The 18,613-nt window shown below is 39.1% G+C and overlaps 1 protein-coding gene across 1 annotated transcript; it reads left to right on the plus strand.

Annotated features, from left to right (window-relative positions):
• The first annotated feature begins 5,538 nt into the window (after positions 1–5,538).
• LOC140245025 (ferroptosis suppressor protein 1-like) lies at positions 5,539–15,747 on the plus strand. Its single transcript, XM_072324614.1, has 7 exons — positions 5,539–5,606; positions 6,291–6,492; positions 7,097–7,332; positions 8,085–8,286; positions 9,723–9,872; positions 10,353–10,553; positions 13,322–15,747. The coding sequence occupies exons 2-7, from the start codon at positions 6,315–6,317 to the stop codon at positions 13,474–13,476; spliced, it is 1,122 nt and encodes a 373-aa protein (XP_072180715.1). The 5' UTR covers positions 5,539–5,606; positions 6,291–6,314; the 3' UTR covers positions 13,477–15,747.
• Positions 15,748–18,613: the final 2,866 nt, after the last annotated feature.

An 18,613-nucleotide genomic window follows, 5' to 3' on the forward strand; every position in this document is an offset into this window, starting at 1 on the left:
GCAAATAAGGCCCATTTATGAGTCCGACACTAGGCAAAAAAGGCCCACGAGACCGACACTACGTATATATATATTAAGCCCCGTGATTGTATTGTCTGTCTCGTGGGCCTTGTTTGCCTATCATGTCGGGACTTCTGGGCACTATCCCCGAGTGTCAAGCTCATGGGCTCAATGATTCGTTGGTTCTATGACTGCAACTGGACCTTTATCTTCCCAATGTATGACTCTAAAGTGTCGGACTGATCCAAATTGACGGCATTGATCGACTTGATTACTGTATAATCTATGCCGGGTCTGCATGTGCAATAGAATTCACAGCGGTGAAGTTCGTTGACGCGAACTTTGAACTTTGTACAAATACCGGGGACGACGCTTTATGGTACAGGCGGGGTGACGAAGCATTTTCGTCTTCTTTCTGTTTTGGTGTGTGCGTACGGGTATATCTGTGTGTGTGTGTGTGTGTGTGTGTGTGTGTGTGTGTGTGTGTGTGTGTGTGTGTGTGTGTGTGTGTGTGTGTGTGTGTTTCGAACCCAGTCGAGTGTTGTTCGCATTTATAGTCGATTTCCCGAGTCCCATTTACTGCACTCATATACGCGTGTCACGCGCATACCACTGGAGTTATCTAAAAGTTTTTATTTAATTTGTTGTTCGCATGATACAAGCAAATAAAACATCACATTTAAAAGTGGAGATTGTTCAACGAATATTCACAAAATCGAATGATCTAGTAATGCAATAGTCGTCTATTGGCCTTGGCTCCCTTTTCGATCGTTGAACCGCTAGCAGTTCCGTTCGGCTTGTCGGTTGATACTAAAAGCTATTCTCTCTTTCTTCTTTCTCCCGATTCTTCTCCCACCAATTTGTCTTTGTTCGTTTTTAAAAGACAAATACGGTAATCGTAAGACAACGAGTGATAACATATATATCGCCATACTACCAACTCTTGCAATTAATGCCCCTCCTATGCAAATGCAAATGCAAATGCAAATGCATAATAACTTGTGTTGATCAATTCATCACCCTCAACATCACTTGATGTGCCGGAATAATAATAATAATAATAATAATAATAATAACAATAATAATAATAGTGGCTACTTGTATAGCGCACAGGTCCACTTTTCAGTGCTCATGGCGCTTCAAAAATGAAAAAAAAATCATATATTTACATGCATATACATATTCAAACATTTCAACAAAGAAGAAAATGGTAAACAAAAGCAAATATATACCAAATAAAGAATACAACATATATCAATTAAAAATACAATATTGATCCAATGTTAATGACAAACAGCAATTACAGTCCTCAGTATGAAAGGAACAGATAAGTTTTAAGTTTGGATTTGAATGACTCTATGAATATCTATACGAAATACGTGTCACTAAGAATTGTTTTGTTTCTCTTCAGGTTATTTGAATACACCTAAAAGACAAACAAACCAAGATTCTGGCAGTGACATCTATTGCTAAAGTAGGCCTACTAACCCTTTCGGTGCCAATGCAGTATGTGCACAAATTGTCCACACAATCCTATGGGGAGGAAATGAAGGTGGCCCACAGAGGGTTAACAAAAGGAGAATGTACTCCCTACCAAATGAGCATAAAACTTGCGTGTTTCCATAAAAGTGATTAAGAAAAAGACATTGCAGGAAGCATGCAAGTTATGATCGGTCTATAGAAGAAGTTGCATTCCAAGTTCTTTTTCAATCATAAATGAGTACTTTAGCAATGAATGACAGACGATGTCATTAATTCAACTAAATTGGCATATCTTGGTTTGGCATTCTTTTCTTGTGGGCGTATCCATGTAGGCCCTATAGACATATAGGCCCTATCTGAAGAAAAATAGAAATATTATTGTCAAACATATGACACATATCGTAGATTTACAGATAATTATTTTGGTCACACATGTTGATCCCTGCTAGGGTATTATAAATAAATACAAATCAACATGCATTTGCATTGCGTAGTTCCTTTAGTAAATTGGCATAATTCATCACATAATTTACCACAAGTAACGACGACACTTACTTGAGCTGCAACATAATATTATGCACTTTGTAACATGCTTGTAACAATTTTGAGTATACTGAGTACAGGTACATGTATGTACTCATCAGTAACTACAGTACAGTATACTAAGTACCGGGCAAATAATAATTATATTCGAGATAACAGAGTTTATCCAGCATCCTGAAAATGTATGCACAATATTTCCGATGGCTATAAAAAGGTGCGGGCCCTGGATAGGCGCCCTTACCATCCATAGGCCAAATTCCTTGCTGACATCATGCGGTGGGCGTGGCGTTTGGTAGTTAACACGCCTCTTGATCATGTTGATGGTTTGCAATCTTGATCAAACATAAATGCACGCGACAGATCGACCACTGCACTTGCACTACTGTATCCTACTGTACTGGGTGTACTGTATGTGTATGGCCTAACTGCGACCAGCAGCCCCAACGTGCAGCGTTGGGGCTGCGCCGTTTTCGCATTCAGATCTTAATGTTGTACAAAACGGGTGCCGTTGCGGCGCTATATTTCCTTAATTTTTCAACAAAAACTACTAGGAATACTTACAGGGGTCGATTAAACCTAAATGATTCAAATCGGCGACTTTTTGATGCATTTCGTTGCTTATGATGCAGAAAATGTTGTCTTATAAGGCGAATTGTCTTCAGCTCGCCGATGCTCACTAACGTTGCATGCTAGCCTTTGGCAAGGCCCTCTCGCTGTAACGGACGAGCGAACGGACGAGCGAAGCGAGTCGCGCTACCTTACTCGGCTGGGCTCTCTACACCACGCAGCGAGAGGGCCTTGACAAAAGGCTACGTATTACTCGCTACATGCGCAGATGCTTACTAATGGATATACACGTTCAAAATGGTAGCACGGCTCTCCCACTAGGGCAGGCCGCTTACTCCTAAAAAATGTGGAAAATTTTGCAGTTTCCAGATAAATTCGTGAAAAGAACCAAGGCAATGGGGTAATGTGTATTTCATTTTTTATTGTCACGGTGTTTATGATAGAAATTTACCCATGATTTACTCGTGAAGTCGCCGTATGTGGCAATAGGGAGTTGTTCGTGGTTCTCACTTTAGCGAAACTGCGAGGTAGCCGCCAGGACCCCGCCGCATAGCGGCGCGGTCTCCGGTGCTAGTGTATGGCCCAGCTCCCTGCATGCATTGTGGATTAACGTAGTACACGTACGGTACTGTGCTCAGGGAATTTCATCACATCGCGGTGACGGGATTTTGATAATCGGATCGGAGACGCTTGTCCATAATTTCCTCTGGTATCTCGGCAGGGGTGAGGCATGTCATTGATTTGTGTCAATGAGTCTGAAGTTCTTTAATATGCGAAAATATTGATGGAGAATAGAGTTGCTGTCGCGATCTGGGGTATAAAAAATAAAAGGAGAAGTTGCGTAGTCGACCATGTTTAAAGTGTACGGTATGTTATTTGGAAGTATAAATTTTACACTTAAATGTGGGGACATTAACCGCACCGGCCCGAGTGGCAGCGCTCCGGTTCCAGACATGTCATTGTGTCAAGTGTTTGAATTACAGTTTCCTGATTGTTTGTACCTTGCATTGTATTGCAACCTGTCATCACAGTGCATAGACAGAAAGATCCGTCTGTCCGGAGGACTCTTTTATATTTTGCCATTGACGCTGTCCTCTGTATACGGAGGGGATCCGTGAAGCCAGACGTAGTCTCCGCGGAACATTCCCCGACGGACAGATACAGACCGATCTTTCGGTCAACACAGTGCAATGTCTGTGCTTGCTTCGTCCCTGCACCCTGGCCTGTCAACATATTCGTAGGCCTACTCGGAGAGACTCGTAGTTTTATACGTCTACCTTTTACATAAATCTAGACTATCGTCCTCGGGCCAGCGTGCCAGTGAAGTGTATGTAAATAGTAGTGACGTATGACAGCAAATCCCTGCATACGGCCCCAATGCAATGGTGCTATTAGACAGAAAGATCCGTCTGTCCGGAGGACTCTGTTATATTTTGCCATTGTCCTAGAGGATCCGTGAAGCCAGACGCAGTCTCCGCGGAACATTCCCCGACGGACAGATACAGACCGATCTTTCGGTCAAGTATGCTATGGGATATATGTAGCCAATTCAAAAGAAAGGTATTTACCGATAACTGCATGATATGAGTGTGCAGTCGAATAAAATGGTGCATCAAGTACTGTAGAAACATACGCTGTTGTTTTTACGGCATACCATTTTTCACATAGGTCTAGGCCTATTATATTTTCGCGAATGAGGAGGACATATTTCGTGAGATGTTGTTTTTGCGAATTGATGCCTATGCTAATGCAAACGCATGCACTATACCCTAGTGCACGGAGACATTTTTGCATGTTGTTGAATTTGCGATCCGACTGTGATTCACGAAATTTGCAAAAAATAGCAATATAGGGCCTTATAACAGAGTAGCTTATGAATATACATTCACTGGCACGCCTTTTTGAAGTTTCAAAGTATTTTCACAGAACGGTATACTATTCAGGGTTCTGTGACATTTTTCCAGCAACAATTGCTCCCATGCTGCACGCTAGCTACAGAAAGCATTTAAAACCTACCCACAGACATAAACCTTAACCCAAATCCTAATCCTTGCATCTTATCCTAAAAACCTATCACAACCCTATTTAGGTAACCCTAACCCTATGCCCGCAGAGAAAATAAGGGTTTAAGACTGGCGCAATTGTCGTAGGAGCAAATGTGTCACCACAGCTGTTCACATGCAAGTTACCAGCTTGGACTTGGGTAACGATGTGATTCTTTCAATTCGCTCCTTGATTTGCAAAAGAAAAAGAAAAAAGAAAATGATAGTAGTCTTTCACTCCCCTCCCCCCCCCCCCAAGTAAAAATGAAAAAAAAAAAAAGAAATAAAAGATCTTCCCCTAGATAATCCTTGAGGGTTGCTGGATTATGACAACACAACAAAATATTAATGTGATGAATGCAAGGATGCATTATATTGTAAGATTTGCCACTCTGGAAACAAGACATCATCAACTTATCCCATTGGCATGTGTGGTAGCTGCTAATTTTTACTTTTGTGTAGCTTCTGTGGACATGCATGCCTTCCTTTAGAGTTAACTGTTTGTTCCCTATCACATCATGTACTATGTAAATGTGCTCTTGTATTACATTTTTGATTGATATGAATGGAAAAAAAATACACAGTATATATAACTTGAATTGAGTTGAATTGTTGACACATGTGAAACTCTACAAGTGTCATGTGTATTTCATATTGTAAGTCTACATGTATTTAGGTGAAACCTCTATATTATTTTGTTCATTTCATTTAATCTAGATTCACTAATAATAGCAAACTGAACTGATAAGATGGCATTGAATTGCACTTCAATATTTTGCTGACAGTAACATTCTCATTGTAACCATGGTGAAGGTACCGGTATGGTTAGTGCCATCAATGAATGACTGCACATTGCTGATGATTGACAACCACCGACATTGACAGGTGGAAGAGGCATCCGTCATCATACCCCACCCCACCCATCCAGCTGTGAGCTACATCAATCACTCTGCATCTTTAATTTTTGTATAGGTGAGTCTTGTTTCAAATTTGGAGCCTGTGGAGAATTTCATAAGCATGACAGGCCAAGGGGAATTGATATATTGGATGTGGAGCATTTATTTAAATCCAGAAATCCATTGATTATTTCCAGTTACACATAAGATAATAAAATGTAGATTACCCAGTAATACTTTGACTTGAATAGATGTGGTAAAAAAACACATCAGAACTCAGTCAGAACATTAAGGTTGGAATATAATCTGATATAGAGAGCATATAACTCGGTTTATATTCTGGAATACTTTCACTGTAGCCCTTTCCTGCCTCTATTCTTATTCTAGATATTCTGTTTGATCATCTTTCACTTTGGTAATGATCTGATAAACAGATGAAAAAGTAAAAACAAAACCTCTTTTTCAATCAAAGTATATGAATTTGGAATGAGAAAAATCTGAGTTTTTATTATGTATAAGAAAATATGTGTAGAAATGATTATTAGATGAAATTAAGATGGAACCATAGGAACAGTCTCAAATTCAGTTCCTATTTTTTTTTTTTTTTTTTTTTTTACTATATACATCATTATTTGTGTTATTAGCAACATTTGAGACTACCTATTCAATTGTTTTTATTTACTGGTATAATTAATTATTTGTCATAAAAATCTTGACCAAATACCTTCACAAGAAATGTTTTCTTTGCTTGCTTCAACAGAAAGTATTGTGACTGAGATTTACGATGGGTTTATCGCCAAGTACAGAAGCTCTTCGTGAGAAGACTGTTGTGGTCATTGGAGGCAGCTATGGAGGAAAGCAGATAGCTGACTCTTTGCGAGGATGTTGTAAACTGATTGTTATTGACACCAGAGAATCTATGCACCTGACTATTGCAGCACCACGAGCAGTAGTAGAACCAGGTAGACACACAAACTGACTATATCATGGATTATTACATAACCCCCATGCTTTGTATTCAGACTTTCTGCATCATTTCACTGCCTAATTTGCATGTATGGTCATATTCATTTTAAAAAAGAAGTGAAAGTTCCATAGTTTGCTTCATCCAGTGGAACTCGGTGGTATTGAAAATGTTTTAAAATTGAAAACTGTTTTGGTTGTAATGAAGCATTGCATTGCCGACCTACCCAGTTGCCTGCATTATGTGTGAGACTCGTGCCTGAGGGGTCTTTCTCATGCTCACATGCCTGACAAGATTTTTCTCTCAAAAAGACAACAACTTGATGCTAGAATTTATCAATGTAAGTGGATTTTCATCTGCCATGAAAGTTGCATTTTGGGACAATCTTTCTGTGTCAGAATAAGCCAAAATATTCTATTTAGTATGCTCCTGAAGACACAAGTTACAGCTGGAAAGTACAAGCTATCGCTATCTGCACTCCTTACCATGGTATGGGGGACACCCCCCATCCAAAGTTTATCACATGATATATGTGCAATGATTATATCTCATGTAGATTGTCATATTCTCTTTTGTTTAAATACACTCTACAACTGTACTAGGTTTTGTGAAGAAGACACTGATACCAATGAAGGAATTCTACAAAGACAGCTTCAAGAGAGGCACTGTGCAGTCCATTGACCCTGATGAAAAAGCAGTTACCCTCACCGATGGGGAAAAGATTCCCTATGATTACCTGGTGATAGCATCAGGCAGCAGTGCTCCCTTTCCTGGTAAAATAGACAATGACATGAGTACAGAGAAGGCCATAGAGCTGTACCAGGGTATTTGTGAAAAGGTGAGTAGCTAGTGAAGCATATAGCCCTATGGCAAACTTGTCAAGTGATGGCTGCTAGGTGATGCTTGAAATTCATATATATCATCTTTATTTTCCTCTCATAGTTATGTTTTTTTAGTAGTATGAATATAGCAAATAGTATGGTGTACTTGGTATTCATTGTGATGATTGTGTGCTACCACCCTCTTCAAAATAATGCACACAGGTGTAAACTTATACATTATGAATATTGATGACAAGGTATGATTAAAAGTCATTTGTATCATCAAGTTCAGTACATTTTTCAGATGAACTTAATTTTTTTCCCAGGGCAGATTGAACTTTCAGTCAGTTGACTATTGACAAAATGAACTTCCAAAAGAAAATGTATATGACCCACTTTAAATGAACTGTAGGGTGAAAAGCTACTATTGTAGAAACAATAATGAAAAAAAAAAGAATACATGTAACATACAGTTAAATATTAACTTATGCAGATGAGCAATTTTTCGTGTCAGAGTTAACATCACCATCTACCTGGGAACTTTGTTGTATAGAAATCATGTTTAGCGCCATCTAGAGATTCTCCTTTTCTCAATGCAGGTCTCCTCCCAAAATTATAATGGATATTGTTTAGCTGGGTAATACCTGCATTTTCAGAATCTTCCATTTCATCCTTCAGGTTTGTATGTGTGAGATGACATGATTACCGGTATATCATCACTGAATCTTGATGCCAAGTTAAATATTCACTTATTATGATCCTGACTCAGGTGAAAGCTGCAGAGAAAATAGTGATCATTGGTGGAGGAGCAGTAGGGGTGGAGCTTGCTGGTGAGATTGCCACAGACCACCCTGGGAAAGATGTCACCATCATCCATGCTAGGGACTCCCTGCTTGAACCGGTTCTCAGTGAGAAACTGCGGGCGAATGCTCTAGCCTTCCTTCAGGCCATGGATGTCAAAGTACTCTTTGGTAAAGAACCTTAATGCCAAATTCTACTTCTCATAATATGAAATTGTTGATCAATTACTTTCCATGTGAACATGCATACTAATGAAGTGTGGAAGTGTTACAGTTAAAGGTCAACACACCTGACGGTACTGATTTTAGTTTGGCTGTGTAGCGGGCATGCAAGGTATAGATTAATGATCAGTGTGGCAAGTTAGCATAAATAATGGCATTTAATAAATATTTAGAGCCACATCAGTCAGAGAATATTTCATTAATAATTAGCATTTCTTTTTCATGTGAATGACCAAAGGATTATGAACTGGATAATATCAGTGTCCTGATGTGATAGGATTATTCAAATTCTTTGTGTCAGAAAAAAAGAAACACATTAACAATAACAACAAAACTTGCTTCATTTCATAATCCTCCATTTTTTGTTTATATGAAAATTTGATAACTGTTCATAGTATAGTAGCTATGTTTATTAAAAAACATTCATCTGTACATTAATAGCATCCATACACAATTCACATTGCACATGCCCACGACACGCATCATAATTTACTCTCTATGTGCCATGGTGTAAACCCCCTGTGTGCCACATTATTGTAGAGAAAATGCCAAGCTTTGCTTTGATGAAAATTGTATTAGAAATTGATGATTGTTTTTGTTTGAAATGACCAGTAGCTACATTACTCTAAATGCCTAACTTTTGCACACAAACTAGTGACATAAACTTACAATTTACACGCAAATCTATTAGGGAACACCGCTTGATAGTCAACTACCACATAAAATGCAAGCTACATGTGAGACGAACGGAAGCACAAGAAAAGCTTCCATTGTATTGCGGCATTTGGCGACTGAGTCGCACGTGCGAACATGGCACATAAGAGTTAAAATGGCCACCAACCTGTATGTAATGACCACCTGCCTCCTATGAGTGGCTACTATAGATGGGTGTAACTGTATTTATATTTTATTGAGGTCTCATTTTCTGTTATCCTATACACTGCAAGATCATTATTTATTGTACTTGCCCGGATGTTTGTTTTCCTACAGCATGGCTGATACCTTTCATTTAATGCCTTTAGCATGGATGAAAATTGATATGTTAAACACTCTGTGCAACAAATACTGTAAAAGTGGATATTTCACGCAACTAATTTTTCATGCTTGGCCGGGTAATGTGAGTTTCGTATGTTTTCAATTCCACGGAATCAAGACATCAACTACTGGAACCAGTTGGAACATACGGCAAGCAGAAATATTAGTGTGCTTTTATTTTTGTGCTAGTTTCTGGTGGTGCAAAATGCGTGAAAATTTCAACACCACAAAAATTTCCATTTCTACAGTAGTATTACTGTAATTTGATCACATACACCACACATGATAAACATGATGTCAAATGTGTTTGTGAGTTTGATTTATTATATCCTCTGACTTCACACTTCCAGGAGAAAAGGTGACCAACTTGGAAGAGATGCCTAAAGATGCCTCCAGCCCAGCGACTGTGAAGACAGACCAGGGCAAGGAGCTTCAGGCAGACGTTGTCTTTGTCTGTATTGGAATGAAGGTCAACAGTCAGGCATATACCAGCAGTCTGGGTGAGGAATAATCTCTGAGGAACACTACTTGTTTGCCGCTCAAATTGCATATCGTCGCTGAGGTAACAAACCTTGTATAGTAAATGTTGGTGAAAATCACTTTTTTGGGATTGATTGTCAGATAATAATTAAGTGATGTCCTGATCAAATCCTAGATGTCTTACCATCAAAATGAAGCCACCATAGCATGTCAAAGGAAAGGCAATCCCATTTGTTATAGTGCTTTGGCGGTCATATTTTTCACTATCCTGAACATTTGGTGTATTTTAGATACAAGGTTTTGTTGCCCTTACAGCAATATGAAATTGAGTTTAATCATATCAGATATTCATCTTCAAGTATTTTAAATGAATGTTGAAATCAGATGTCAAATAGAAATGTTTTCCTGTGATAATTTGTTCAAAATATGTTCCAAAGATATATGACTGTGACTTAATTTCACATGCTAATTCCATTCATTTCATTCTGTTGCTCTCACAGCTGGCAGTATGGATGAAAGAGGTGCCCTCAAGGTCAATTCATACTTACAGGTCGAAGGTCATGAGAACATATTTGCTGTAGGAGATTGCTGCAATGCTGATATGCAGAAGATGGCACTCCGAGCCGGGGAGCAAGCGAAAGCGGCGGCCAAGAATATCATTCTGCATGCTGGTGGTTCACAGATGAAGCCATACAAGCCACGTAAGTTATCGTAACACTCGCAGATACATGGAACTCTGTTTGACTGATTAATTTATCAGATTTGCCTTATCTATAGCTTGTAGTTAAAGAGGGATTGCAAGTTCAAATGAGATTTCAAACTGTTTCAATTTTTCGAAAGATAAACTCTCTAGATCTAGTATCCAGCACCGCTGGCCCGCATCGATCGAGCTAAATGTGTATACACTATCCATGCGACTCGCACATGAAAGATGTTACTGGGAGGATTTTTTTTTTTCAAATTGAAACAGTTTTAATGTGATATGTTCCCATTTCTACAGTACGTTTAGGAAATTATAGTCTTTGAAAGGGACCACAATACCAGTTTCATAAAATTATTTGATGTTAAACAAGGAACAAGGAAGAAAATTTCGAACGTGTTCTGGCTTACTTTTTTCGCCAGTTGACAGTGCAACCCGACGAGCGTGGCCGGGGTTGTGTCATACGGAATGGCAAGCTGCGTGTGGTCAAACATTCTTCGGTATGCTTGGAACACTTCAAAGATGAATGTATTGATTAACCTGTGGCCATGAAAAGGAGATGGGTTTCTCTTGTTGACTTAAGTTAAAACTATTTTCAGTTATTAGTGCAACAATCAACGAATTAAAGCACCAACAATCGCACGTTCTACGCAATAAACTCTTTTCATCGCCGAGCCCAGTTCTACTTTTAGTGTTGTAGTGCTGTACATGGTACGCCCTGGTAACACTACTTACAGCTTCATGCTCAACTGCAGCTGAGCCTGATGAGGCTGACTCTTCAACAAGAGCGTAAGTTCCAATTTCAGAGGAGCATATGTCTCAAAAGAGAAAAAAGCTAGGGTATATCGACCTACAATGTATACACCAATGGTAGCTGTCTCTTCTTGTTGGGCTTCTAATCTAACATTGGAATTATAGAAACATGGCCAGCCCAGGATAGTAGAGACAAATCCTCTCGTATCACTTGAGCACTACGATTCTATAGTATGATCCACTACATCACGGCGGTCAGTAAATTTCCAGCTAAAAACGCCCTGAAAAGAGCATTTCAGCCTTACTGAATTAGCTCTAGTGGAAGATCTTGGCCTAATCTATTCCTGGATGATGTTTGGCTTACCGACTTTATAAATTAATCCAAAAAAAAAAAAAAAAAATGTTTCTCTTGCACAAGTCTCTCAGCTGCCTTCCAAAAACACAACACACTTCAATTCAGGTGCTGCTGTGAACCTGGCTGTGAATGTAGTGTTGGTGCTATCAGCTGTGTGTAAGCCTCCCCCAAAGAGATTTGTAATCTCTTTAGCCCCCCCCCCCCCCCCCCCCACACCATGACGCACAGCTGATAGCAGCTAGCAGCTGATATGAACGTCGCTGTGTGTAACGTAGGCCTTGGGCTATAGGTGCAGTGGCAGTGTAGCACACAGCGGTTGAATATTCAGTGGTGCTGTGTTTTTGGAAGGCAGCTAAGAGACTTGCGCAAGAAAAGCATTTTTTCAGATTAATTCATAAAATCGGTCAGCCAAACATCAATTAGGAATAGATTAGGCCTAGATCTTCCACTAGAGCTGATTCAGTAACACATGTAATAAATAGTGGACCAAACTATCATTCATAGTACAGTGGCAAATTGATACAATAAGATTTGTCTCTACTCTGGGCTGGCCATTAGGCCTACATTTACAATTCCAACGTTGGATTAGAAACCCAAATAGATGAGACAGATACCATGGTTGTATAGGCCTACATACCCTTGCTTATTGTTTTTCTGTTGAGATATGTGCTCCTCTGAAACCGGAACTTGCGTTCTTGTTGAATAGTCGGCCTCATCAGGCTCAGCTGCAGTTGAGCATGAATACGGCAGCACTCCACTACTACCAGCCTACTCGTACCAGATAGTTAGTAGCAGAACCGGGCTTGGCGATGAAAAGAGTTTGTTGTGTCAAGCATGTGATTGTTGGTGCTTTAATTGATTGTTGTTACTGAAATTAGTTTTAAATTAGATCGACAAGGGAAACCCATTTCCTCTTCATGGCCACAGATTTATCAATACATTCATCTTTAAGGTGTTCCGAGCATACCAAAGAATGTTTGGCCACACGCAGATACTTGGCATTCCGCACGAAACGAATCCAGCCACGCTCGTCGGGTTGCACTGTCAATTGGGGGAAAAAATCAGTCAGAACACGTCTGAATTCTTCTTCCTTGTTCCTTGTTTAACCTATGAAACTGGTATGGTGGTACCTTTCGAAAACTATAATTCCCTATAAAATCTACTATAGAAATCGGAACATATCACACTAAAACTGCATTAATTTGCCAAACAATAATCCTCCCAGTAACATCTTTCATGTGCGATTTCGCATGGATAGTGTAAACACATTTAGCTCGGTCGATGCGTGCCAGCTGTGTTGTTTCCTAGTTATGACGTCTCTGCATAAAATTAGATCGGAAGCCGTTTTCCGATTTTGGCAAGGAAGCACTCTCTGAAACTGCTATGTTTGTCATGTTATTTCTTCATGATTACATATACATGTATATAGTGAAAGACGAATGTTTTTTATTAGATCTGGAAAATTTATCTTTCGAAAAATTTAAACAGATTAAAATTTCAAATAAATTCAAATATGTGCATACTCTTTAAATCAATTGGTATTGAATTTTTCCTCTGCAGTGCTTTGTTGACTCTCCTCTCTCCACCTTTAGTTTACATGGAATATACTTCAAATAGTAGTTCAATGTAATCTCATTGACTTTCTTCGTCTTGTTCCGCAGCTACTGTCTTGTTCCTGGTATCCGTAGGTCGCAACAAGGGACAGCTGCAAATGGGTCCAGTAACAACAGGAGTCGGCTTTATTGTGTCAATGAAGATCAAAGATCTCTTCACTTCAAGGACATGGAAAGAGTGGGGAATGGAAGTTCCGGAATAACAGCCACCGCAAGACAGAAATACTCCAGATGATGCTAAATTTAGTTTGATATACTGCACCTTGACAGTGTTCATCCCATGTATTATTGCTGCACAGCCACTCCCAACAAGCTTTACAGTCTCAATCAACCCTTTGTTGATGTGGTTCATGTACTTTAAAAGGTTTTGCCCTGTTTTTTTTTTCTTTTTTTTCTTGAGTCTTAGATATGTTGCTTGAAGGGAAAAAATTGTCATGAGTACACTTTGAATTTCCTAGCCATAACATACCTTTGGAAGTTTGAATGGTGTTCCAAAATTAGTTTTGTGCTGCACTGATCTGTACCCAGTAGTCCTGTGTTTGTGAAATCTGCAGTGTATATCTGACTGTAGAAATGTTACAGGAAAAGTTGTGTTGACTGTGGAACATAGCCATGCAGTTCTGAAGAGACTCTTGCCTATTAAATTTCAGTGTTTGATCATTTAAGCTGACTTGCAAAACACAATGTCGCCATTGATTTGCAGATGAATGTCTGCACCAAAGTTTTCAGAAGCATTATTTCATTGGATACACTGTGTCTGTAACAAAGAGTTTCTAGTCAATGTGCTAACATACAGTTTACTTCTCTGCTCTGCAACAGTTTATTCGTAACATAGAATGCTTTTTATGTTTTCTTTTTGTGTGAATGCCAGTACATGTATAACATTTTTTTTTCATTTGCACTTTTGGTTTTTCAGAATTTTGTATGACACAAATGTGTTAGACTAAGGAACATGTGTATATGCAATTTTTATCAAGTACAGCTGTACTCAGATTTAATGCAGGCATGTATTGCATGTGTTGTTGTTTTGTTATTTTTTTATCGCGCAGTTGGATGCCTTTTTGTTTTATCAGTACTTCAATTAATGTTTATGTCAGGCATGTTTGATGCTGCTCTAGGGGTGGAATGCAGATACATTGTAGAAGGCATTTCATCTTTTCTCACCCACTAATATGTTGTATGTTTCCTGTGCCATTATGTCTGTGTTTTTCATCTTGTATCCATATACTTACCACACTATTTACCAAAGAGTATAGAAGCTACGCTAAGAGGGTATACTCTTGCGATTTCGCACGCAAACGGGTGTAGTACGCCATGGAGCCCCGCGCGCCCCTCATGGAGCCCAACGGCGGCCATTTTAGTAACAATACCGCGAGATTCTTTACACGTGAGCCTATGGAGAAAACCCTACCTTCCTTTCATTTTCTTCATTTTAAGAAAAAACACAGTGGTAGAATTGTGTTTCAGGCCTCAAAATATCAGCAGAAGTATATTTTCTGTCGATACGTAAAAAAGAAATTGAAGAAATGTCATTACTTTTCAATCTGTAGTCCTTCAAAGATTGTATTTGAGCTGACAAACGCTGTCTATCTCTTTCTCTCTCGGTCTACTTTAGCTCAAACTTTGCGGGACTGCATATTGGAAAGTAAATGACATTTCTTCAATTGCAGTTCATGGTTAGACAGGAATGATACTTCTGTATGACAAAACGAAGTCCTAATTACATCTTTTCCCCTGTATACCCCCTAAAAAGGGGGAAAATGAAAGGCAGACAAACATCACTACTATAAAATCTGGGTTATGATCACGTAAAATGCGCCCTCTATCAGTCATTCAGCTAATGGCGTCAGTTTTTCGCCCATGAGCGTACTACGCAAAATCGCGAGAGTAGCCCTCTTAGCATAGCTTGTATTCTCTTTGCTATTTACTTCGTATAATGGACCTTACTACAATGAAATACAAATATGAAATATATTCACATTCCACTATCTTCATTTTTTCCCCTACATTTTACATAACCTAGCAGAAAAGCTTTTCACAATTGTAAAGTTTTCTGTTTGTTTGTTTGTTGTGGGCTTTAAAAAAAAAATAATATGTATGTGTAAATGTGTGTACCTTCCCTTATTAAACAGAAACTTTTAAACTGAAATTTTCAATGATGTCACCCTTTGGTAATTTTGTTTTTGTCAACTGCAATAATTTTTCACAATTTGAAGGTTATGTGTAAGGTATAACTGAAATGTAATAGGAAGATGTGCCGTACTTTATGTCAATACACTGTATTTACTCTTGCCAGATGTTTTCCTGGATCGATAAATTACCAAGGACATGATTGCAAGGCAAAGTACTAGATGAATACCTATCACAATAGATTTAAAATTATGGTTGGAATGGAGGATTGGATGAAATCCAATACTTGTCATATTTCATGTTGATCTGATGAAAGTTTTATTAAAGATTTCTTCAATGATGATTAAAACAAGTTGACTACCTTCTTCTCAGTTTCTTGGTGTAAAAATCATAGCAAAACAAAGTTATATGCTACGAGTGTGTGTGTGTGTGAATATACATTTGTGCTTATGAGCTTGCCTCTTTATATATTTTTGTTTTGTTTTGTGTGCATGTTAGTGTGTGTATGAGTTTGTGTGTTTGTTTTTAAGGGACAAGTTCACCTTCATAGACATGTGGGTTGAGTGAATGCAGCAATATTAGTAGAACGCATCAGTGAAAGTTTGGGGAAAATCCAAAAATCTGTTCAAAAGTTATTCATCTTTAAAATGTTTGCGCAATCACTGCTGGATGAGAAGACTACTGCAGAGTATGATGTCAGATGCGTACAATGATATAAGGAAAATAAAAAGAGAATTTCACAAAACTTTGCTTTTTGAATAAAGTGCACATTTCTTCAACCTGTTATGTATGTTGACGGTAATATATTCCCCCTGCCTTCTAAAAGAGAGAAGTCGAGTGACCTTTTGTTTTGCGAGAAAAGTGAAAATATGTTGAATTTTCTTTATACTTTCTTTATAATGTTGTACACATGTGACATCACAAGCTCTAGTAGTCTTCTCATCCAGCTGTGACTGAGCAGAAACTTCAAAAATTCATAACTTTTGAACAGATTGTCAGATTTTCCTCAAACTTTCATTGATGTGTTCTGCTAATATTGCTGCATTCATGCAACCCACATGTCTATGAAGGTGAAGTTGTCCTTTAAAGTGTAAATGTTCACTTTTGTGCATGTGTTAGCAGAGAAGACTTATAAATTACTGTACATATGTTTCCCTACAATGTTTTATATGAAGTGACCATATATAATGGGGGTGCCATAGAACAACGGTCTTCCAACCAGGAATGTGGTCACCTTTCCATCTCCCTGATCTAATTATACAAGTATTTAATCCTAAATTAGTGTGTATATAAGCAGCAGTAATATCAGTGCAGGGATATGGTACACCTCTCTTCCAGACCTCCCCGTTGATTGGAACAAAGGAGATTAAAAATAACAACAGAAATCACACAATAAGACAAACTGTAAACTAACAGCACAAAATATAACAGACCCAAATGAGACGCAATCACACTGTGCATCAATTCTATTTGATATAAATTGGGAAAATATGAAATATATATACAGTTGACTGTGGTTGATGAGATATGCTCCTTTACATAACAAAACGCAAGTCGTTGTAGAAAATGTAATAAACACACTTCCAGTGGCTCGTGTACGACGCAAGTGGGCGTAAACACATTACAAAATACAGTCTAGAATGTAGACTAACACGGTGCATGCACGTTTCATATCAATGTCCATCCACATATCGAAGCCGAAGGACTGAGCAATTCATGAATTCAAGATCGTGATGTGGGTGGGTACAGTACCACCGGTGGGTACGGAGTACGGAGTCGGCCATAGTAATAGTGAGTATGTCTATGGATATTGACAATAAAAGTCAACTAAGCCTATTGCGATCCGTAGTGAACAGTCGTCTACTTGTGCAACTGGGATGATACCCAGTAGGCCTACTATGTTTGTAATGTAATGATTTAGAATTGGCGTAGATTACCTTTACAGAAACTGACAGATGAAGACTATTTAACTTATATTAGTCCCGCTAATATAAGATGGTGTAAGTCAATGCAGACACGCAAATTCAGCTCACCGCACACACGATTGTATGTAAGTTGCACCCTCACTAACTATACACAGCCCAGTCGCTGTATAAATAGCGGCTGTTGCTTCGCAGAGTGACTGGTCGATGGTCGGGCTACACCCTCACCTTATTTGCGACTTAATACGACATACATCATGCGGCACCATACATCGACATCTACGCGGACCTCTACGGTTTGTAACTGTTAGTGTTAGACTCTAACGTTACTTGATCAGTGACAGAATCTGGCAGTTGGAAAAGACATTACAACAATATAGATATCTAGGGCCTACAAGCAGTTCTGACAATACTTGCACTTGGGATAAATACACAGTTACAATGCCTGGGATCATGAGATGAGTAGTGAAATGAGAGTGTGGGTTGACTATACACGGCCCTGTCGCTGTGCACGGTGTCTGGTCGGGCTTAACTGCAACCAGCAGCCCCAAACGCGTAGTGTAATGGGGCTGCGGACTTTAGCATTCAGGATCATGACAGGGGTAGTATCGCGGATAAATATCAACTTAAAATCGAAAAATGTCTTCAATTTGAAGACTTACAGGTGAAGCTGAAGTGTTGACAACGGGTAACGTGCAACGTTTGGTACTGCCAATAGTCCCTTTCTGTTCGAATTGATGACTTAATGTGACTCGGTCGAGAGGAGCCTGGGAGAGCTACACTGAATTGAACGGACTGTAGCATTCAGGATCATGACAGGGGTAGTATCGCAGATAAATATCAACTTAAAATCGAAAAATGTCTTCAATTTGAAGACTTACAGGTGAAGCTGAAGTGTTGACAACGGGTAACGTGCAACGTTTGGTTCTGCCAATAGTCCCTTTCTGTTCGAATTGATGACTTAATGTGACTCGGTCGAGAGGAGCCTGGGAGAGCTACACTGAATTGAACGGACTGTAGCATTCAGGATCATGACAGGGGTAGTATCGCAGATAAATATCAACTTAAAATCGAAAAATGTCTTCAATTTGAAGACTTACAGGTGAAGCTGAAGTGTTGACAACGGGTAACGTGCAACGTTTGGTTCTGCCAATAGTCCCTTTCTGTTCGAATTGATGACTTAATGTGACTCGGTCGAGAGGAGCCTGGGAGAGCTACACTGAATTGACGACCAGCGCATGCGCACACATCACATGTGCACAAATTTCAAATCCATTGACCGGATAAG

This window comes from Diadema setosum, chromosome 22 (genome assembly GCF_964275005.1).
Source record: "Diadema setosum chromosome 22, eeDiaSeto1, whole genome shotgun sequence".
In the NCBI taxonomy this organism is placed as follows: domain Eukaryota; kingdom Metazoa; phylum Echinodermata; class Echinoidea; order Diadematoida; family Diadematidae; genus Diadema; species Diadema setosum.